This window comes from Hydractinia symbiolongicarpus, chromosome 12 (genome assembly GCF_029227915.1).
Source record: "Hydractinia symbiolongicarpus strain clone_291-10 chromosome 12, HSymV2.1, whole genome shotgun sequence".
Taxonomy (NCBI): Eukaryota; Metazoa; Cnidaria; class Hydrozoa; order Anthoathecata; family Hydractiniidae; genus Hydractinia; species Hydractinia symbiolongicarpus.
The window spans coordinates 18,769,749-18,792,986 of record NC_079886.1 but is presented as its reverse complement, the minus strand read 5'-3'; the positions used below and the strand labels follow the sequence as shown (position 1 = coordinate 18,792,986).

At 33.8% G+C, this 23,238-nt stretch overlaps 2 protein-coding genes across 9 annotated transcripts; one reads left to right on the top strand and one right to left on the bottom strand.

Annotated features, from left to right (window-relative positions):
- The first annotated feature begins 3,264 nt into the window (after positions 1-3,264).
- Positions 3,265-11,139, top strand: LOC130621910 (ATP synthase subunit beta, mitochondrial). The gene is made up of 7 exons (XM_057437279.1): positions 3,265-3,436; positions 8,588-8,818; positions 8,968-9,264; positions 9,427-9,770; positions 9,917-10,252; positions 10,618-10,785; positions 10,943-11,139. Exons 1-7 carry the CDS (start codon positions 3,274-3,276, stop codon positions 11,069-11,071), a joined length of 1,668 nt encoding a protein of 555 aa, XP_057293262.1. The 5' UTR covers positions 3,265-3,273; the 3' UTR covers positions 11,072-11,139.
- Positions 11,140-12,760: 1,621 nt separating this feature from the next.
- Positions 12,761-21,106, bottom strand: LOC130622131 (uncharacterized). 8 transcript variants are annotated; one of them, XM_057437538.1, is made up of 6 exons: positions 20,969-21,070; positions 19,093-19,165; positions 15,028-15,465; positions 14,285-14,384; positions 13,759-14,111; positions 12,761-13,647 (listed from the first exon to the last, which is right to left on the bottom strand). In XM_057437538.1, the coding sequence occupies exons 3-6, from the start codon at positions 15,454-15,456 to the stop codon at positions 13,390-13,392; spliced, it is 1,140 nt and encodes a 379-aa protein (XP_057293521.1). In that variant the 5' UTR covers positions 15,457-15,465; positions 19,093-19,165; positions 20,969-21,070; the 3' UTR covers positions 12,761-13,389. The 8 variants fall into 8 exon arrangements, with proteins under 8 accessions (XP_057293521.1, XP_057293520.1, XP_057293522.1 ...); XM_057437537.1 differs by having other exon boundaries at positions 19,093-19,937; positions 20,976-21,065; XM_057437539.1 differs by having other exon boundaries at positions 20,976-21,061.
- Positions 21,107-23,238: the final 2,132 nt, after the last annotated feature.

Here is a 23,238-nt window from a genome sequence, read left to right as displayed (position 1 = left end):
TACTTGCACGGGCATCTAAGTGATTACGTAATGCTGGATGTGCACGCAGAAATGGAGGTAAAAAATGTAAACAAACTAAGCAGACACGTTGGCTAAACTATAGAATACCCTCCGTAAAAAAATTAAGACTATAAAACTCTGCAACGCAGCAACGCAATAATAAAAAAAATAAACTAACAAATATACCAGCAGCAAATAGCCACGCACATCGTATACACATCGTATTGAAATTCTCCAAAATCATGCTATCCGACTCATTTCTTTTGGAACTCCCTACACACCACACAGTTCACTTTACTCCAATCTCGGACTTCTACAGTACAGTCCAGATGTAAGCGTACGCGTACGCTCAACTTGCAAAAATAATTGCTTTCATTAAAAAAAACAATAGGATAGCGAGTTCCTTTCAAATTGCGCGAGAATAATTGCTTCGTGTTAAAAACAAAAGCATAGCAAGAAACATTGTTTTAAAACAATACTCTGCGCGAGAAAAAATTAAACGCGAAGGCCATTGAATTTTAATTTTTTTTTAACAACGAAACTAATTATAGTAACGCGATTTTAATCTGATATATTTAAAAAACACAAGCTCTTTTAAAAAACAAGAAATGCAATGATCTAAATATTTAAAAAAAAACTAATGCTACTTTTAAAACTTTTAGTAATATTTCTTTATCGTCGAAACATATTTTTTAACATGCGAAACTTTAAAGTTCTTTTTATAAAAAGCAACGTTTAGCAACGCAAACGGGAAAACCCTACGTTCGGGACTTTTCCCTTCGCGATAAGATTTCAAAAACAAATTAAATTTTAATACCGAAGAAAGAAAAAATCTAAAAATATAACTTTTGACGTTTTATAGTATCACCTACATTTTATTGTTAAAAACATTGTCTTTGTTTTTTTTCAGCGCAACAGCTCTATCTCTTAAAAGATTTAAACAATGCATCTCGCTGTCTATTTAGTTTTCGCGCAAATCTTTTATTTTATAAAACTATCAAACAATGGATCGCCATGTCACATTGATAAAGTTGATAACATTTTAAATACTTAAAACACTATCTAACGAAGCTTTCCTATCGCCGTTCTTCGTTCTGTAACTTTCTAAAAAATCATTTCTATCGCCGCTCTTCGTTATTAAACTTTTAAAATGTGATATAACGAATCTTTTCTATAGCCGTTTTTTGTTTTTAACTTTTAAAATGCGATCTAAAAAAAACATTTCTATCGCCGTTTTCCGTTTTAAAACTTTTAAAATGCGATCTAAAAAAACAATTCTATCGCCGTTTTTCGTTTTTATACTTTTAAAATGCGATCTAAAAAACATTTCTATCGCCGTTTTTAGTTTCTAAAAAAACATTTCTATCGCCGTTTTTCGTTTTTAAACTTTTAAAATGCGATCTAAAAAAACATTTCTATCGCCGTTTTTCGTTTTTAAACTTTAAAAATACGATCTAAAAAACATTTCTATCGCCGTTTTTCGTTTTTAAACTTTAAAAATACGATCTAAAAAGCTTTTCTATCGCCGTTTTTTGTTTTTAAAATTTTAAAATGCGATCTAAAAAAAACATTTCTATCGCCGTTTTTCGTTTTTAAAGTTTTAAAATGCAATCTAAAAAAACATTTCTATTAAAATTAAAGTTTCAATCTTTGTTAAAATATAATAATTTCTATCTCTTAAAAGCTTTATTTAACCCGCGCAACCAACAATGCCTTCTCGCTAGTTTATTTAGTTTCCACGCAAAACCTTTGTTTAATAAAAATATTAAACAATGGCTCTTCGTGTCACATTGATAGGGTTGATAACATTTGCAATTATGCTATTGGGAATAGTTATGTTAACACTATTTAACAATAGTTACGCGCAGTTATAATAAGCTATTTTTCCTTCGATGATCTTTTGTTTATTACGCGCAAGTTAATGACTTACAAGACTCGCAAGATAATTAATAAGAACAAAAGACAAACAACTACCGCCTCGGAGAAAAAGGTGTGAAACTTGAGCGTACGCGTACGCTTACATCTGGACTGTACTGTAAGTTTCCCGACATAATCTCTATGCAAAATATTATTTTTCTGCACAACTTAGCTCATAATAGCCTTCCTGACACTATCAAAGATACTTTTTCCATTAACTTTTCTCATGTTCAACACACTCATGCTGATTAACAAGGGCTTTTAAAATTACCTTTGTTTTTTCAACATCATTTGGGAAAAAGTCTATTAGATTTCCCTCTTTAATTCAATATGGGCAATTGGATATTACCGTAGCCCCGGGTTAACCCAAGCCATGTGAGGGAAATTGGGTAGATGACGCGCTGTGTGGGCCGCTGGATGTGGCAGGGAGGTGTCTGGCAGAGCGCTGACCCTAATCGAGTTAGCGGAGCTCGAAGAGAGCATTAAATACTCCAGGACTCCCCAAACATGGCCCTCCACCAGGATATATCCCTCAATATTTGTGAGGCTAGCCATGTAAAATAAGCACATCTATCTATCTATCTTGCTCCGACACGTTATATACCTCCATTTCTGCGCATGCAGGAAAAACATGAAACTTGAATGTAACCAATGGTAATTAAACCACAATTCTGAAATTTAACTACTTGTTTCACATAAGTTAATGCACCATTTATGTTATATCCTTAATGACACAGTCAGGGCATACAAAAAAAAGATTTATTTAAAAAAAACACTTGACTTGACATAAAACATGTGAACTCCATGTATTATACTCTACTTATGAGATGGCCTGTCCTTCTGCATAAATCCCTTAGATACCTTAGGTACATTGATTGATTGGATTGCAGATGATTGTTTTTCCTTTCAGAGTTTCTGGCCAAATAAACAAAGTCATATTCGTAATAAAAAAGAGTTAGAGAAAGCATTCACTACAACAGAAAAAAATAATTTCGCGCTTGGCTGCCATCTTTGCCACAATACAATGTTTTGTTTTGAGCAAGCATGCACAAGGTCCATTTTACCATAGATTTTACTGACTATCTATTATGTCCTTGATCTTAGCCTGACACAAATACTTAATAGATACTAAGCATATAATATATGCTTAGTATCTATTAAAATAAGACAGAAAAAAGGTCAGTTTTTTTCCTTGAAGGAAAAAAAGTTGTCAAAGCAAAATGTGATAGTAACGTTTTTATCCTACAGGGAACTAAGTTGTTTTTAACTTTGGGAACTAGGTTGGCTTTCAAAGTGTGTTAAGCCATGCATTTTTTGTCCCTCACACCATACGCATGCGTAGGACAGTTATCGCGGATGCTCATGTCCATTGCACTTGGTGGACCGTCTCTGTTAGCTGCAGACAAGATGTTACGACAAGCAGTAAGAAGATTCAGCAGGGAAGCCACAAAACGCGCCTTTTTGGGCCAATCTGCACAAAAAACTTCATATAGACTACTTCCTGCATGTGTTGCTAACTGTAAGTATTAGTTTTTCCTTAATATAGTTTGCTTTAAAATGTTTTAGTGCAAGGCGACAAGGTTATCATACCTCCGTTTACTGTCGGCCGCCTGCTTGTATCTTTACCAACGCATGAAGTAGTTCATTTAATTTTTTTAAAATATTTATTATTATTTTTTACTTCCCGTTCAAAAAAGAAAATGTATTTCGCATACCCAAAAAATCTGAAAATAGACGAACAATACCTGAACAAAGATGAAACACAGATGCTAATGATTCAAAAAACTATAAAAATTAAAATAAACTTACTATATGGTAGCAAAGTTCCTCTTCAAGCGCCTTCTTCCAACTATCGTCTGCGTGGTATGTTACAATGAATTGCATTTCGATTATGCTTCGGAGGACAACAGCTAATTTAATTCAAAAAAATGGTCCGAACTAGCCCTTATATATGCGGGTGTTTGCGGCTTATCGCCGGCACCGTCTAAAAATGTTAGGAAGAAAATGATTCGATTTACCCCCTCAGTTAAAATAGAATATCTCAAGAACGAAATAAGATTTTCATATTCTGTAAAAAATTATCATTTAGATGAATGTCTTCCACAGTATCTAGATAGATAGATAGATAGATGTGCATATTTTACATGGCTAGCCTCACAAATATCGAGGGATATACCCTGTCTATTATTTCCAGGAGGGGCCATGGCTTAGATGGAGAGTCCTAGAGTATTTAATGCTCATTTTGAGCTACGCAGACCCAATTAGTAGGGCCCACGCTCTACTAGACAACTCCCGGCAACATCCAACGGCTCACACAGTGTGCCATCTCCCCAATTTCCCTCACATGGCTTGGGTTAACCCGGGGCTATGGTAACATTCACTCGCCCATGTTGAATCGCCGTCAAGAGGAATCGAACCCCGGTCTCCCGCACAGAGTACGAAAGCTATAACCACTAATCTACGGCGCCACAATGAGGCTCTAAAGCCATTTCAGAACAGCAATAAAATGAAATTATTTTCATTCCAGATATCTACGGAATGTAGTTAAGAAAACACCTTTTTTTATGGTCCATAGGTTGGGTTAAATATCTGGAATGAAAATAATTTCATTTTATTGCTGTTCTGAAATGGCTTTAGAGCCTCACTGTTTGCTCTAAGTTTGTTTATTAACTGAATAAAACACATTACTTTGGCATTTAAGGCAATTTAGAGGATGTAGATGAAATATTAAACAGTCCAAAATCGTCCAAGGGTCACTTTTGGTCCTAGTGACAACAAGACATATGATATACGTAAACAACCTCGCGAATAAAGTTTACACAAAGCTGTCTATCAAATTGTGATTCCTGTTACGAAGTTAGACACGCCATATTTTGCTATTCATATAGGCAATAATATTTGTTATGCAGTACGCAGTTATTTTTCAAAATTGATTTGTGAGATCTTCTCGAAATTTCAATTTTCGTTAGATCAGTCTGGAGTAAACTGACTGACAGGAAGAAAAAAGACCACAAGCTCCACCTAAAATTTTCGAAATTCAGTAATTCAGTAACCCCCCCCCCCCCAAAAAAAAAAAAAAACAAAAAAAAAACGGGGTATAAGAAAGTCACTCAGTGAGAAAAAGCAAAATAAAGAAAAATATTATGCGATCTTAACTGTTCGAAAAAGAAAATACCTTTAGTTAAAAAAAACCATATTACCAGAACTGTCACAAACAGCAAACTTCGATAAAAAGAATCCTGTACACTTATGGCGTGGAGACAAATAATAAGCAGGGAATCGAAAAATTTACGTTTTTTTTGGAGTGTTTCCGAAATCATATTTCACTATGTTGGCGTGTCATAGCGTAGCGAAAAGAATTTCGTTCTTGTCATTATTTATATATGGTGGAGCGTTTCAGACTACTTTCCAGGATTTGGGCAGACCTTAACTATGCCTACATTCACTTTGAAAAACTTAAGTGCAAACACCTTTACTTTACCAGTTAGTTAAATAAAGCTTTTCAACACTTATTTTTTTAAAAAATACACAAGATGCAGGCGCTGCCTGAACTATCTCACTATTAAAAAATTATCCTGTACACTTATGGCGTGGAGACAAATAACAAGCAGGGATTCGAAAAATTTACGTTTTTTTTGGAGTGTTTCCGAAATCATATTTCACTATGTTGGCGTGTCATAGCGTAGCGAAAAGAATTTCGTTCTTGTCATTATTTATATATGGTGGAGCGTTTCAGACTACTTTCCAGGATTTGGGCAGACCTTAACTATGCCTACATTCACTTTGAAAAACCTTAGTGCAAACACCTTTACTTTACCAGTTAGTTAAATAAAGCTTTTCAACACTTATTTTTTTAAAAAATACACAAGATGCAGGCGCTGCCTGAACTATCTCACTATTAAAGAATTAACATTTTGATGTCACCATCATGTTCAGCATACTTTTTTTGTTAACTTTGCCAAAATTTGTCGAAAATAAAGTAGTTTTAATTTTCGGACCAATTTTTGCCTAAAATGACATTTAGGTGACCAAAATTATAATGTCACTATTATGTTCAGCATAATTTTTTTGTTAAATGTGTTGAAAACAAATACCAATTTTGGCCTGAAACATTTAGATGGCTTCTAAGTACTTAAAGAGTTTAGGTACGGTACGTTTAAATCTGTGACGTTGGAATTGACCATTTCGTTACTTACTTAGTTACGAGTTGGAAACACATCCTCACAGGCGAGAAAGATTAAAAAAAAGTAAAAATAGTTACCAAGATGAGATTCAAACACACGACTACTCCTGTGTCTGTGCTCAGAGAGGCAAAAAATGCCATTCTTATAGGACACATTTGCGTTTTAATACACGCTCACGAGCTTGTAGAAAGGCCTGGAAGTTTGGTGGAAACGATTGCAACGTTTCCGCGAATCAATAAAGACAGTAACGATTAATCGTTTCCTTTATACAATATTTCAAATTATAATAATTTTATATTATATATATATATTTATATTATAATATGGAGTAGGTCTTTTCACCAACTAGGGTGATTATGAAATGGTTCTCCACTTGTTAACATATCGTTTCCGCAAATAATCACGGTAACGATGGATCGTTTCCCTAGACTCCAGAAATTTTAAGGCCTGACAAATATATGAAAAGTTGCTTTTAGAGCCATACAGAGTCAACAGGCTGAATGTCAGCTCAAACGTCATTCAGAGTCTACGGGTTTGTGTTTCTTGCAAATTGTGGAAGAATTAGTTAAAAAATTTGAGAAGTGAAAGAAAGGACTAGAAGAGAAAGGGCTAAGGGTGAACACAGCAAAGTCTAAAGTCATGATTAGTAGCATTGCAGCAACCTTGTAGTTGGAAAGTGGCCTTGTTAAGTTTGCAGGAAATGGGTTGATAGTAACTCATTTTTTTGTCAGACTTGCAAGCATTGGGTACATAAGAAGTGCAGTAGTATTGGTAGAAGGTTAAGAGCTGACATTCAGTTTGTATGCAAGGGTTGCAAAGGTGAGATTATAGAAAATGAAGTATTTCCAGCTTCAATGATGTACAATAGTGGCTCGTTAGAGATAGTTGAGAACTTCTGTTACTTAGGTGATATGTTGAGCAGTGAAGGTGTTGGAAGAAGTGTTACTTGCAGGATAGGTTCTGCTTAGAAAACGGACGTTAAGCCGAGAATGATGATGATGTATAAATAGCACCCAGTCTTGTGATAAAGCTAAGATTAGCTAGCTAGCTAGCTAAATATAAACATCTTTGATTTCAACAATTTGATCTTAAGAAAGCCAACCAAGTCTTACTAAATATAAACAAGATGCTCTGAATGTGAATGTTACCATAGCCTTGGGTTAACCGAAGCCATGTGAGGAAAATTGGGGAGATGGCACATTGTGTGGGCCGTTGGATGTTGCCGGGAGTTGTCTAGTAGAACGCAGGCCCTAATTGGGTCTGCGTAGCTCAAAATGAGCATTAAATACTCTAGGACTTATCTGGAAATCAGAAACTCAAAATTTGTCTATGAAACTGTTGATATTTCCCAGTGAAAATACAAAATTTATGAACTATGACATTTTTGAATATTGTTTTCTGATGGCTTTTGCAAATAATCGATTATCCTAGACTGTAGCACAAAATATTGCCCAAGTTATAAGTGCTTACTGAGATGTCCAACCAGACATAATCTCTGTTTCCTAATCTTTCCGGATATTGATGAGACCGTTGTGCAGTTCTTTGTGCATGGCTGTTTGAGTAGACATAACTTTTGTCAGTCGGATATCAAGTGACTTTTAATTGGCTTCATGATGAAAAAAAATCAGTTTTGGAAAGTTTTATACTTTGCAGAGGGTATTGCATTTTTTAGACGAGTCAATTTTTGTGAATTTTTAGAAGCGTTGACATATTAATGATAAGAGTGTTATAAAATGTTATATTTGTTATATAAATATTTACTACATGTATGTTGGTCACTGGTGGTTAAAAATTGGGTTCTAGGGATAAATTAAATACCAGATTTGAAAGAAATTTTAATCCAACAGGAGTAACATCATTTCTGGTCCCAATAATGTTGTTACTTTGTTTCCCTACATATGCTGCACCAACTTTGAATGACATAAGTGTCAATATTTCTGGAGAAACGGAGCTTTTTATCTGTATTCTTGAAATAGCAAACTTTCTTGCAGATATGATGTGATTATTGATCCCAATAACATCATTAAAATTATTATTTTAAATATTGAATCATATTTTGGTACACAGTTTACAAGTCTATTGAGAATCAAAGTCATAGCATCAGTAACACATCAGAAATTAAAGTATATATTAAAAATGGGGAAAATGGCCTATTTTATGAGTGTGACGTCATTTTCAATACCTGTGGTGTTGTCAAAATGCTGTCAAAGCTCAATCATCCACTGTGATATTGTTCCAAAATTCTATAATTTTATTTTCACCATACACAGATCCACCTATGATATTGGTTTAAAAAACAATGTAAAGAAAAGTTTAATAAACACCACTTGACAACATTGTTAATTCTGAAGACTCTGAAGAAAAAGATCAATATTCTTATTAAATTTCATAAGTGCACAGTGTATTATAAATAACGTTCATGAGCATACCTGTTTATTTTACTATTAACATATTTGTTAACATTTTTCTTGGTCATTTTTTTGTAGGTCAAAGATTACTTTCTACTGATACACCAAGTAAAGCTGCTGCAGCTGCCAAGAAAGCAGAGTCTGGCAGTACTAAAGTTGCTTCAGCTGGTGGTTTTGTTGGTCACATTGTAGCAGTAATTGGTGCTGTTGTAGATGTCCAGTTTGATAATGGTTTACCACCAATTCTTAACGCATTAGAAGTACAAGGTCGTGATTCTAGATTAGTATTAGAAGTAGCCCAGCATTTAGGTATGCTTAACTTTTTAATATATTTTTGTAATTATTGTGTAAAACTAAGCTTTGTATAAGAGCTTTTAACAATTCTATCACCTTTTGTGGTGGATTTTAACATTCTTATAACAAGGTACAGCAAATCATCTTTTAATTCCCACTTGCAGGAGAAAATGTTGTTCGGACAATTGCTATGGATGGTACAGAGGGCCTTGTTCGTGGACAATCTGTTATAGATATGGGTGATCCTATTAGTATTCCTGTGGGACCAGAAACTTTAGGACGAATTATGAACGTTATTGGTGAGCCCATTGATGAGAGAGGTCCTATTGTCACAAAATCCAAAGCTCCAATTCACACAGAAGCACCAGAATTTGTAGAAATGAGTGTCCAGCAAGAAATCTTGGAGACTGGAATAAAAGTTGTGGATTTATTAGCACCTTATGCTAAAGGGGGTAAAATCGGTAGGTTCTATTTTTTTTTATTTTTATATGTTAATTGTGATTTTCTTGGGTTATGTGAATCCAGATTAGATATCGCTGTACCCAAGGGTACTTCGTCTTCATTGCTAGATTTTTTATTTGGTTTTGACATTTTATTCAAAAGCTGGGTTTTTTTTGTCTTAGGTCTGTTTGGTGGTGCTGGAGTTGGCAAAACTGTCCTGATCATGGAACTGATTAACAACGTTGCAAAAGCCCATGGTGGTTATTCAGTATTTGCTGGCGTTGGTGAACGTACTCGTGAAGGAAACGATTTGTACCACGAGTTTATGGAAACCGGTGTTATCAATCTCAACGATGATAGCTCTAAAGTCGCCCTTGTATATGGACAAATGAACGAACCACCAGGTGCAAGAGCTCGAGTCGCCTTGACTGGATTGACAATTGCCGAATATTTCCGTGATGTAGAAGGACAAGACGTGTTGCTATTTATCGATAACATCTTTAGATTTACGCAAGCTGGTTCAGAGGTATGAAAAATAATAATTGTGTTTACGTAAAGCATGTGAAATGCCATTGTGGGTATGTAGCAAGTTTCACACTGCATGTTGTCATTGAAACTGAAAATGTTTGATTAGAATTATGGATGTTAAAAACCTTTGTGTGTAATTTATAGGTATCAGCGTTACTGGGTCGTATTCCATCAGCTGTAGGATACCAACCCACTTTGGCTACTGACATGGGTAGTATGCAGGAACGTATTACAACAACACGAAAGGGTTCCATCACATCAGTACAAGCCATCTACGTACCAGCTGATGATTTGACAGATCCTGCCCCAGCCACAACGTTTGCTCACTTGGATGCTAACACTGTATTGTCTCGTGGTATTGCAGAATTGGGTATCTACCCTGCTGTGGATCCTCTGGATTCCAACTCTCGAATTTTAGATCCAAATGTAGTTGGTCAAGAGCATTATGATATTGCTCGTTCTGTACAAAAAATCCTGCAGGTACGTTAGTGCAATAGGGCCGCCGAATTCTTTATGAAAATAGAGTTTTTAATTCTATAGCTGAAACACGATGGATATTCATATTCTAAATTTTTATGTGTTAGAATAAAAAGTGAGACGGTTATGCCAGCCCTCGAATGCCAATTTTGTTTTATAAAAAAAAAGATTGCGTAATCTTCAATTCATGTCTATGAAAACATTTGCACATATTCTAATCCATAATCAAGTTCAAGCGTACGATGTAATGACTTCTATTATACTGTTTTCTTTAGCAACTCCATATTGTGTTTGTTTTTATTTGTATTTAATGTCGTTCTCTTTTTTGGTTTCGTTTTAGTTGTAATTTCTTCTATTTTATAATCTAGGACCACAAGTCACTTCAAGATATCATCGCCATTTTGGGTATGGACGAATTATCAGAAGAAGATAAGAACACTGTAGCACGTGCCCGTAAAATACAAAGGTTCCTCTCGCAACCTTTCCAAGTTGCTGAAGTTTTCACTGGTCATGCTGGAAAACTCGTTACGCTACAGGTATTTCTTCTTTTCAATTCGTCCTGCTGTTTGGACTAAATTTGTTTTTCGCTTTCTGAATATTTTAGGCCAAAAGGCCTACTAGCTGGCTTTTTCTTTGCATTTTTCCTGAGATTGTCATCTTATGCATTTAGTAAAGTCTTATCCTTACTTTCAGGAATCGATCGATGGTTTCAAGAAAATTTTGTCCGGCGAAATGGACCATTTACCAGAAATTGCGTTTTATATGGTTGGGAATATAGACGATGTTGTCGAAAAAGCCAACCGTTTGGCAGAAGAAAGTTAAATAACTGTTTTTCGATATATATATGTTTCTAGTACGTGGTAAATTTTAAATTTAAATAGAAAATCAAACTTGTTGTTTTCTGTTCGGTGTATATTTTATAAAAAGAAGTATACCGGTTAAGAAAACTTTCTCAATGTTGTGAGGTTGGAAAATAATGTCTGTAAAAATATACGAAGCCTCAAATCAGTACGTTCAAGCGGCGCATGAGATGTGCAGTTAATTTAGGATGTTGGGAGAAAATTGACCGGCAAAACATTGAGAAGTTATTGCATTTTGTCAGCAGTAACTTGCGAATTACCATGTTTTTTCGTAACAAACATTCGCAAGTTGGCTAAAATTCACCAAATTTTTGCCCGCGATTACAGACAAGTCAGACCCTGGAACAGCATTAGGACTATCACGTTTAGGTTTTGGGACACGTAAAAAAATACCCCTGCGCAGCGCTGTTGTGACAAGGCCGATAATCACAAAGCCTATATTCCCGTTTCTTTATCAAGGAACAATCTGCGATGATACTGATATTTAAACCAACCTCGTACCCAAGGAGGCGCTGGGAACGAGGTTGGTTAACGTTATAATTCTACGCACGTTGCCGTATAGTTTTTATATACTTTCCCCGTAGCTAATTTTATACGACATATCACAAAGGTGACGGTAAAGTTTTGGACACAAGGTAAGTGCGCAGTAATTAGGACGGTAACGTGAAGAAATATATGGGAAGTTTTCCTTATGTTATTGTGGGTTAATAAAAGGTCCACATTTAAATCCACCACCATCTCTTCCGTAAATGAAAACTCTGTTAGCAGGCACATACTGCATGCTGGTATGTTATACACAACCCCAATACACACGTTTTTTGTACACATATTTTTTGCATATATATAATTTGTACACATTTTTCTTGTACACGTAATTTTTGTATAGACAAGCAGATGCAATATTTCTAAAATCTAAAAGATTCTACAGAGATTTTAGTTTTAGCGATATTTGATATGAGATAAATATTTTTTGAGCTGCCCATTCTTACCTTGCGTACCTTCTTTTTGCATCGTTTATAGTCTGGCCGTAGAAGGCACAACAACTTTCATTTCAATGGAAAGAAGGGGTGGGGGTCAAGGAATTTAAAAATTTACCATTTAAATGTAGTGCGTAAATGTATACGAGAGACAAGTCTCGGACAAACGTACTACAGGGAAATTTTGACATTTTCACCCTCGGATTGGGGAAAAACGCAACCTCTGCGTAAATTTCCCCAACACTAACAACGATTGATAAAATGTTGGACCGCTAAGTTGCTACAGTCTTGTAATAGAACATGTCCTTTAAATCTTGGCTTTAAAAAATTTGAACTAAAATCAAAAACTGTGAATGAACACAAGTAATTTATTAGCCATACTCTGATATTGAGCACCGCAAGTAGTTGAAAATCAAGTTGCCTAAAAATATATATGTGTACCTAGGAAAAAAGGACGATTTTCACATTGCACGAAGGCTGTTAATAAGCTATTGATAGTTGGAACAGAAATGAAAGGACTAAAATTTCTACAGAGAAGCAGAGTGTATGAATTTGCCATATCTCGTCCGTTTGCGTGAAATTTAGTGTAAAAACAAGACACATTCTTGTCTCCAGAGCTTTTTGGGATAAAACGTCGGTTCCCCCAAAGAGCTTAGGGATGGAGAATAAAAAAGTTTTTCACAGAAAAATTCTTTATAATACTACTAATACAATACAATTACTTTAATGTTAAAAATAAAAACGAATGAAAAAAATGAAAACATAGTAGCCGTCTCCCGCTCAACCACATTTGAGCACCTTTAGACTATATGTTTTCACAGCAAATATATTCCTACTTACATCTTAATTTTATAATTTTACACAATAAAACGATTACATTTAGGTTAGAAATAAAAAAAGAAAGTAATAGGCAACGCCACATTGAAATAAATGTGCGGGAAGAGTAAATGACAACCTAGACCCCAGGACACCATAAATTCTTCCATATGCAAATCGGTGAAAGATCGAGGCTGAAAATACAGTTACTGAACATGTAGCATACAGTAATGGCAAATGACGAACGGTATTAACAAATGATGGACGACACTAATAATAGATGGGCGGTATAACAAATAACAAGCAGTACCAAGAAATGATGGAGGTACTGAAAATAACGGATGGCACTTACAAAGGGACAGACGGCGTAACAAATGACGGACGACACTAAGAAATGACGCATAACACTAACAAATGACGGACAACATTGACAAATGACGGACGACACTAAAAATGACAGACGACACTAACAAATGATGGACGACACTTAACGAATGAAAGAAGACATTAACAAATGACATGGGGCTAACAGTTTGTTTCTTCTTCGACGAGCCAAGTCAGCCACTTTTAAAAGAACTCCGCCGTCTGTGTTTTTTAAAAGATTTTCTGTTTTTCTGAAGTAGTTGGGCAGGATGCCAATTCCAAAAGACTTCTTCACTTCACATAGCACAGCAGAATAGCATTCATACAAGCAGTTGTTAGACCATTCCCATTTATATGTTTCGTTCATGCAAAATAATATATGCTAAACAAAAAACAAAGACTGATAATAAACAAGGGGAAACGCGTGCTCGAATTATGTGATGTCTTATAACGTAACCTGCTGCAGTATAACAGTTGGATAGCTAAATCGTACCTTAAAAAACATTTTGTCTATGCCAGCCAATTCATCTCCTGATTGTTGTTTCCAATTTTGCAAATCCGCTTTCAGAAGCTTGTAACATATTCGTCGGCAACCGTTATCGTAATCTATAATTTTCATTAACAGCTTCTCAACGGGTGCAGTAGAAACATACCACATACCTCTGTTTGGTTCACAATACAGGTCTGTGTTTCGTATTTTTTCCACAATCCACTGAGGTAGTTTTGCTGGCTGCCATCCGAAATTACTTAGGTTGATACCCCTCGCTGTAACAGATGCAGTTATATCAACATTTATGCGTGGTAACTCAGCTGTATTGAATATCATGTTAACTGCAGGGCTTACACCTAAACAACAATTATATCGGAAACATTAATCAGCAGCATGTGACTGTATTTTTGTCATTCCCACTCCAACAAAGCGTTGGTTTCTGTGATTTCTCTTTAGGATAACGAATACATTTTACGTTTCAGAGTGTAAAAGGACACAAACGTTATTTCTTATTAAGTTTTTACGTTACCTTCGTATCTTGCCATACTTTCAGGAAACAAATTGCGAAGCACTTCACTTGCCATGATTGGTCCTCCTGGGGTATAAAGTTCCACATGACCCTCCGGAGTCTATATAATGGTAATAAAAGGACATGAGATATAGATATAGCTAGCAGAAGCAAAAGGAAGCGGACTTCCCGGTTTCCTTACCAGCAACTGTGTTGTTGTTTTACTACATAATCACATATTCAGCCATTTTACTCAACAGACATTTTCGCGCGTAAATTGCTGACGGAGCGGTATTTTTGTAAATGATATAAGAACCCCTTTAACAACTGCAATGCGGGTGTATTCACTCAGTGACTCTTTGTGTAAATAGTCTGTAGACTAGTACCATATTTAATTTTGCCACCTCAAATTTGCACGGGTAAGTCTTCTTCTGCGCAAAATGTATTATAATAACGGTTTTTAGATCTATTTGTTTTAAAGCTCTTACATCCGAGATTGATAAATTTTAAGCGAATGAATCTGGAATCAAAAAACTTGCAAGTAATGTACAAGAAAACAACGATTTTATTGACAACCTTATAACACGAGGAGCGTTTAATGGAGGGGGCGAGTAATTGAATGAGTGCGTTTATTCGAAGCATTACGCTAAGAAGCATGTAAGAAGTTATGGAAAAAGACAACAATGGGTAGGAAAAGGCGGCACAATGCGCCCCGTCGCAACCTCTCTCCCTAGCTAAATAATCATAAACATGAATTAGAATACCATATTATGCACGACACTATCTTGAATTTGTACTGAGGTAATCAAGCGGACTTTATATTCGTCTGGTGTCAGGTAGATTGTATCTTTTCTTAAATCCGTACCACAGCGGTCATCTAGGTTAATTAAATTAGATATGACAGGCTTTATATGTTGCATGACCATTGCTGACTTATTTTTGCGTACTTTCTCCTCCGACAAGATATTTCGAACTTTTCTTTGCAGGTTTTTTTGAAGAGTCCAACTTTGACGAAGTGAAATCATCGGTGGGTTTGTGCTGCTGCTTTCATGCTGGAAATAGTCAGAGCAGAAACGAAATCTACATTCTTCGCAATGATTAAACAGCAACAGTGCGAAAGCATGCTCTGCACATTCTTGTTGAAAGTTATCAGCAAGGTGGGCATATATGTCCAAATGATGATTGCAATGCATATTTTAACGCTAAAAAATCCAAAAAAGGAGTAAAATTTTCGTTATATTTAGATGAACTGTCTATTCTTTTTTTTTGCTTTCCATATTCCCTTGAAGTTTTCTTAAAAAAAATACAACCTATTTTTGAATCAATGAAAAGAAAAACCCTTCGGCCGGGTTTGACCATTTCCGTTTCTACTTTTCTTAATATTTGAATAGATTTAGTTTCAAAAATAAAATTTTCGTTTGCTCCCACTCCCCATCATTTTAAGAAAGTAGAGATCGCAGTATCATTATCATCAACAGAGGATTTCTACTACAAAATGGCTTAGGCAGATAGCTCTGACACTCAAATTCACTTGCTATTTTAACCGCTTTAACACAAACATAAAAAATTTTGTCAGGATTTAAGTAGAGCTATTTATTCTCAATTTAGTGAACAGAGACCATGTGTCTTAAGTACACCTTAAATTTCAAAATATCATCAAAATTTGGGTAAAATAGACCATTTTCTAAAAATAGCATTTGTGAGCATTTGTGTTATTTACAGACCAATCAATCATAAGAAAATTATATTTATATTTATTTATAATGGGGGTGATATTTGATGTGGCTGAAATTTATTTAGATCTGTAAATTACCATTTAGACAAAAACCGGTCTGTAATTAAAAACACTAAGATCTTAAAAAGTGTTAAAATTGAATTTTACGCTGTAAGTAAGTCAAGGAATAAAGAGAGAAATCTACTATTTGAATTTTACCACATATTTTGACAAAGAATGTAACACATACTTAGCAACCAATTGTCATTCAGGTTAAAATCGATCTTTAAAATATCAACATGTCGCATGCACCAAGCAATTTAGAAACTTTTCCCACTGTAGTTAGCTTATAAATCCATATGCGGTTGTCTAGTTGAGCGATTGTTGTGCTTACACGACTTTCGTAGCTCAAATGGAAGATTTAAATGCACTAGGACCCCTTGTTGATAGCAGTACCAATAGGAACTGAAGAGGCTAAGTGATTTCAATAATAATAATAATAATAATAATAATAATAATAATAATAATAATAATAATAATAATAATAATAATAATAATAATAATAATAATAATAATAATAATAATAATAATAATAATAATAATAATAATAATAATAATAATAATAATAATAATAATAATAATAATAATAATAATAATAATAATAATAATTATATTTATTGAGTAGTACTATTCTATCATGAAATTTAAATTGCCATAATTTTCTTTCTATTTGATTAAAAGTGGTAACCTTTCATATATGGTGTACTTATAAGTTATTTATTTCATATACCAAGGGAATTTGTCTAAAATTTATTTAAACGCTAAAAAATTAATACTATGTTAGAATAGTACTACTACATTAAATTGGCAATAAATTCTTACCCATAATCCCTTTCACGCTCAGATTATATTTTTTGGGGTAAGTTTTAAATGTCCTTTAACACTACAATAAAGATTTGGAGTCTCTTTTGTTTTATTGTTATTATTTTTCAATTTGCCGAAAATTCAAGTAAAACATATCTCAGCTTACTCGATGCTCAAAATCACGGAAGCAAGTTTCAACATTTCAGCGAAAATTCTTCCTACGTTGAAATATAGTAAAATAATTAAAAAATAATGTTGGAAATAGAAGTAACATGACTGCAGCTGTATAATGATAAACTTTTTTTTATATTATTTTTCCTTACAGGTACCTGCTGCGACGCATTTATCTCTAATGTTAGAATAATACTACTCAAAAAATCGAAAGTTTGTACAGTAATATTTCTCTGTTAAGCTATGCAATGGAGGTGTAGCTTATTTTGCAGATGAGTTCAGAGACAGGAGAATAATCGACAATCTAAGTTACAATGCCACGTGATCAGCTAGCGCTATTTTGCGGCTACGTTTTCTATATCAGTTATATGAATTTTTACCCTTTTTTGTTACAGAGCCCTGTTTGAAGACAACGTGATTTTGTTATTTAGAACTAACTATCAATGATATTTCTTAAGAAAAAAAACTTCATTCAATCAAGTAAGCATTCAGAATAGTTTTTAGGTATTCGCATGGCTGTTTGTGTCATTTCAGTCAGTTTTGGGATTAACACTATTCGGTTCGCTCCCTGACTAACACCGCCCCCCCCTCTTTTTAACACCCTTTCCCCCTCTTTTTTTGCTATGAAGCATAGCTATGATACTTTATGAGTTTTCGTATTTATCTATTAGACACCTGCCTACCAAATATTTAGGTCACATACCTCCCAGAGCCTTAAATATTAAATACCCCTAAATTTCTATGAGGTCCTCAAGATCCGTAAAATATAATAACTTTCGCTATGATGATACTTAAAACTTGTGACTAACAACATAACTTTTTTTTATTAACAAAAATCATTCTAGAAAGTTTTCACACGTGGTTAACAGGATTTTTTCGGATTTTACCCAAAAATCAGGAAAAATTGCATTTTCGGGCAATACGAAATATGAAAAAACGAAGATATGTTGTTAAGCAACTTTAATTTGGCTGTCAGAAACTTTAAACAGAATGTTAAAATTTAGATCTAGTAATTTATTTCTAAGCAGAAATGATGTTACTTCAAAGAAAGTAACTTTAGCGAAAGAAATTTATGGCCCCAATCGCGAAAGTTTATTCCCGCAAAATATGTTGACACAGCCTATTCGAGAAAGTTAATCCTCACGAATTTTTTTGCTGTGTAGCTAATTTTTTTTGTAGAAACATGTACTTCACTGAAAGACAAGAAACAAAAATAGGACAAATGCTGTCGACACCACCGCCCATCGCAAAAGATAATTCTTACGAAAAAATTATAGAAATGACAGATCGCGAAATTTTTTCCCGCGAAAATAATTGAAGGGTGTCATTCGCTAAAGTTTTTTCCCTTGATTTTGCGTTTTTTGACTCGCGCACTTGGTATAAATTATGTCTGTCATATGAAAATTAAAATCCATGCCTTAAATGATTGCTATCAGCATTACTTCTTGCTGACGTCAGCATATTTTTAAAAAGAAGATCTATTGTTCGACAGATATTTTTATCAAGATTTGTTTAAAATTATTCAAATAAAGTATTATTTTGATACTTTAATGACATTCAACTATTTAATCACTATTTATCGATTTACTCAGGTGCCAGACAAAACGTCCGAAAAGGTTGATTCAATTTTTTAATGAGATATTTCGTGTATTTTTGGTCGTAAATGGGTGTGACTGCAGAAAAACATTAACGCCCCAGGGCGTTTTTTAACCTTGAATTCCAAAATGAAAAAAATGAGCTACTAAGAAATTCAGGGTTGTTGGGTTAGCTAATCCTTAAGTATGCTAGGTAGAGCTTGCATTGACGTAAGATAAATGGAAAGGTGATACGATATGTATGTTTTGTATGTTCAACGATTGTGTTTAATATGCATTGAAAAATACAAAGTGATCTCCTTTACTAAAGTTGTGAAGTTTTTAGCACTCGGTTCCTTTCGCCTAAAATGCATGGCAAAATCAAATGTGTGTAAAAAAGTGTATCCAAAAAGACGTCGAAACATCGTACAAAGAATTTATTATAAATTGTCTGTGCAGGAAAGGTGTCATCCTCTGTTTAAACACATTAGATATTATAGACATACTTTGATCTAAACACTGAAGCCGACGATAACGCCAACGATGTAAGTGATGTAGATTTTCACCATACCAAACATTCTGGAAGAGAAATAATAGAAGTAGATCCTGAACATCACGATAACTTCGATGACACCTTATCCGACAGCGAGGTCGAGGCGAAAAAATCCAATACATGAAGAAAAATGTTTTCAAGTAGTGACATTAAAGAGTTGCAAGCAAATGTGCTAAAATAATAAGATTTAGGCCAATTACAGAGTATAGAGTTTTAGAAAGCTTGGAAGGTTCCGAATTGCTGGAAAAATACTTATTTGCTCAACCGCGTACAAGACTTAATTACGAAAGGAAACAATAAGTTCTTTCCACATTTAGGTCCAGTTCAGTTTGCGTCACATACTATTCAAATAGTAACGATTAAGAACTAATGCTTTTTATGTTTACCCCTGTTTAAAAAATATTTTGTTTTAGTGGCTTTGTGGTACAAATAAATTTTTGTTGCAGCAACGCTTATTTATTTCATTAACCGTTATGATTGAATTTCTAATTATCTTTTCAATTCTAAACCCAAAACCCCAATACTGTCCATATCCTCTTAACGTACTTTATTAATATTATAGGGCTGGTGTTAATTACGTGGTGTGGCTATTATTTTTACTTGTAAATAGACAAACCAATTCTCTCTTTCTAAAAAAACATTTTTTTTAGAAAAACAAGTTGGTTTATCAGACTAAAAAAAAAAAAAAATTGCACCGCTAGCCCTTTCTTCTATGCAATTCATATGTCTGTCGCATCGTTTTTCGCCATTTTCCCACCAAATAACAAAGTTTATTCTCCGTGAAAAAGTACATAAATCCTGAAAAAATCACAAGCAATTCATCCAATAAAGAGCCTACAACTGCTATGTTTAAAAACAAAATTTTCTTTTCAAACAGTGTTCCTGTGACCTCCTAAAAACTAATACCTGAATAAGTACAATGGTCTATTAGAACCACACATCACAATTCAAGATAGGTGACACTTATATAGGTCTGTTGTGTTTATGTTTCCTGCATAATTTGTGAAAAAAAGAAAAATGATTTTTAAACTTTGCTGAAAGCGGTACTTAGGTTACAAAAAAGGAGTTTTTAATGCCATCATCATGTTCGGCATACTTTTTTTTTGCTGTGCTTATCTTTGTCTAAAAAATCATTTTCAATTATTTCGACCAATTAGTGCTTAAAGCGATACTTAGGTGAAAAAAACACATTTTTTTGTTTACTATTCCAAATTATGTCGACAGCAGACATTAATTCAGATCCAGAAACAATTCAGGGCACAATTTTGTACTTCACAATCTGTCAAAGTTACCCTTTTGAAATGGATGACGGAGAGGTCTTATTATCACAACAGGTTAGAATAATACTACTTTATGTTAGAATAGTCCTGCTGATAGAATAATACTACTCTGTTAGAATAGTACTACTAAAAGGTAGAATAGTACTACTATGTTAGAATAGTACTACTAATGTTAGAATAGTACTACTAATAAAATAATAATAATAATAATAATAATAATAATAATAATAATAATAATAATAATAATAATAATAATAATAATAATAATAATAATAATAATAATAATAATAATAATAATAATAATAATAATAATCCATAAAAGGTAAATGTTCTTATAAACATGTGTTAGGGATTTCTGCATTAAAAAGGATGTCTATCAAGTGTAATGAATTTTAAATCTTTTTTCTTTAGCAAATTCTCACGATTTCATTAAATAAAATCCAGGTTCTAAGTTTGGAGATTTGATAAACAACTTTTTATAAGTTACAAAAAATCATATTTCCAATGCAGAAATACTTTCAGGATTCTCAGGAACAAATGTACACGTACTTCTTACTTTATTTTCCACAAATTTATCTTTATACACTTCTTTTGCTTCTTTTTAAAAAAGCGGGGTACAGCGTTTCTCTCGCAAGATGTCGTCTTAATTATAAACTACCAAATAAAAAAGTTTCCACAAAATCTTAATCAGGTCACGGGGAAAAATTTGACGACACTCTCTAGAATCTTCTAGAAGAGACACAGTCGTCTTGTTTCCAGTTTCTTTTTTTTTACCTAGTCTCTACAAAAAAGAGACACTGGAAATGATTTGGATAATATTAATAATTTAAAATTATTCAATGGTGTTGTCTGTAGCGACATTTATGTTATAAACAAATCTTATATATATACGTTTTACAAGCCATATATAACGACTTATATATAAGTTCAACAAAACATACACACGTATTTTTTGATAAGAAACACAATGTTTCTTAACTCGAGGCTGAAATTATACGTTCTTTCAACAGAAATCTTAGAAAAAGAATTTTAAGGGTATAAAACAATTGTCAGAAAATTTCCCTACAAGGCATATATATGTTTACGGCTCATATTTATATTAATGTCTCTCACCCTGTGTTATATGTCGAAAACATGATTAAACAAGTAAATATTCAGTGGCGGGAAATCAAGTGTAGAGAAATCTTTCCCAGGACTTACTTAAAAACTATCTTTGCTTTTTTGAAGATGGAATGAATTATTTCTAAAGAGTTCGTTCAGCAATTTACTCTTGATAACATTCAGTAAAGATGTTCCAAGTTGGAGCGCTGCTTTATTGTTTTGGTATTGTATTAGTGTTTACATCGAAAACAAAAAGGTTTTTCAGGAAAATTGTATTTATTAAATTTACAAACAGGCAAAGATTACACATAAAAAAATAATATATAAATCAAAATTTGGGCGTTATCAACCTAGTGTATGTGGGCGAACCACGTTTTTTTTAAATACTGTTTTAAATTACCAGTACTTCTTACTCTTTCATTGTAACTTTGTACAGAATATTTATCGATAAAGTTTTCGTATTGTTACTGCAGTGTCTCGATACTGTTGACGATCATAACATGTCCCAATAATAATTTTTATCTAAGTAAATTCTCCCCGAAGGCGTTAACATGTTTCTGTTGTTTTGACTTGTTGACTAAAATAAAAAATGGTTTCCTAATTTTTATAAACTAGCAGGTCGGACGGCTTCTATTTACCAATCCTATCACGAGTTTTTATTTTACTTTAAATTGGTTTCCAATGGCCTAAATTTTGTTGCACAGTCACCGTTACAACCTTTTTGGAAACACATGTAATTCAGAGTGTAGGATTCGTGATGCGTGAAAGTTTTCAAACAAAAGTGGGAGTTTTCGATATGAACATGGCCCTAGAAGAGGCTGGTCTCATATGAAACTTGATTGGTGCGCATGTGTCACATAATTATTGCATAAATGCAAAAGAAGCTGTTCGTATTAAAATGGGGGAGGAGCTGTGTCATGTTTTGTTCAAAGTGGAAAATTTAATAAAAATCATTACTAAGCAATGAGAGTACAAGAAAAGCCATCATAAAGTGATACTGATTACAAAGAAATATTTTAATAGCTGACAAAGTTCAATAACTAGGAAAGTAGCTAACTAGCACACTATACCTAACAAACTATATCAAGTTAAGGCTAAATGAAAAGAAAATCAACTTGTTTCCAAGTGGCAAGGTTTGATTTGTAGCTTAATGCAGAGAATGGCGTTACATAAAAGTACTAGCTGAGAGACACGGTGTCGTCCATATTCTTTATAAGCAAAACATTTTTTTACAAATGTGTGTTTTTTTAAAAATGTATATATCACATGTTTGAACTTTTTCATAACAGGTTGTGGTTAGCAAGCATGTTTTATTACTTTATATGTTTTAGTTAATATAAAATATATAAAAAGCCAGAAGGTTAGCCATCAGAGCCATTTTATCATTCAATGCACATTTAAGCTGGATTTCCATCAGTGCGAATTCTCTTATCGCTCTGGCTTTTTTGACCCATTGATCTTTTTTCACACTAGTGGAAATTGCAGAGCGACACTTTTTTTGCTCTAATCGCCCAATTTCAGTGCGATAGTCAGAGCGACAATTATCAAAAAGTTTTGATATTTATCGCTCTGAGTTTTCGCCCAAAAGTGCAACTTCAAAGAAATACCGAATGTCCATTTAAAAAAATTGAATAGATTCTATTGAAATTTAACTTCAGCACATGCTTACACGTGTTGAGTACAAGAAATAGTTTCATATGTGTTGTGAACCGAGCAGT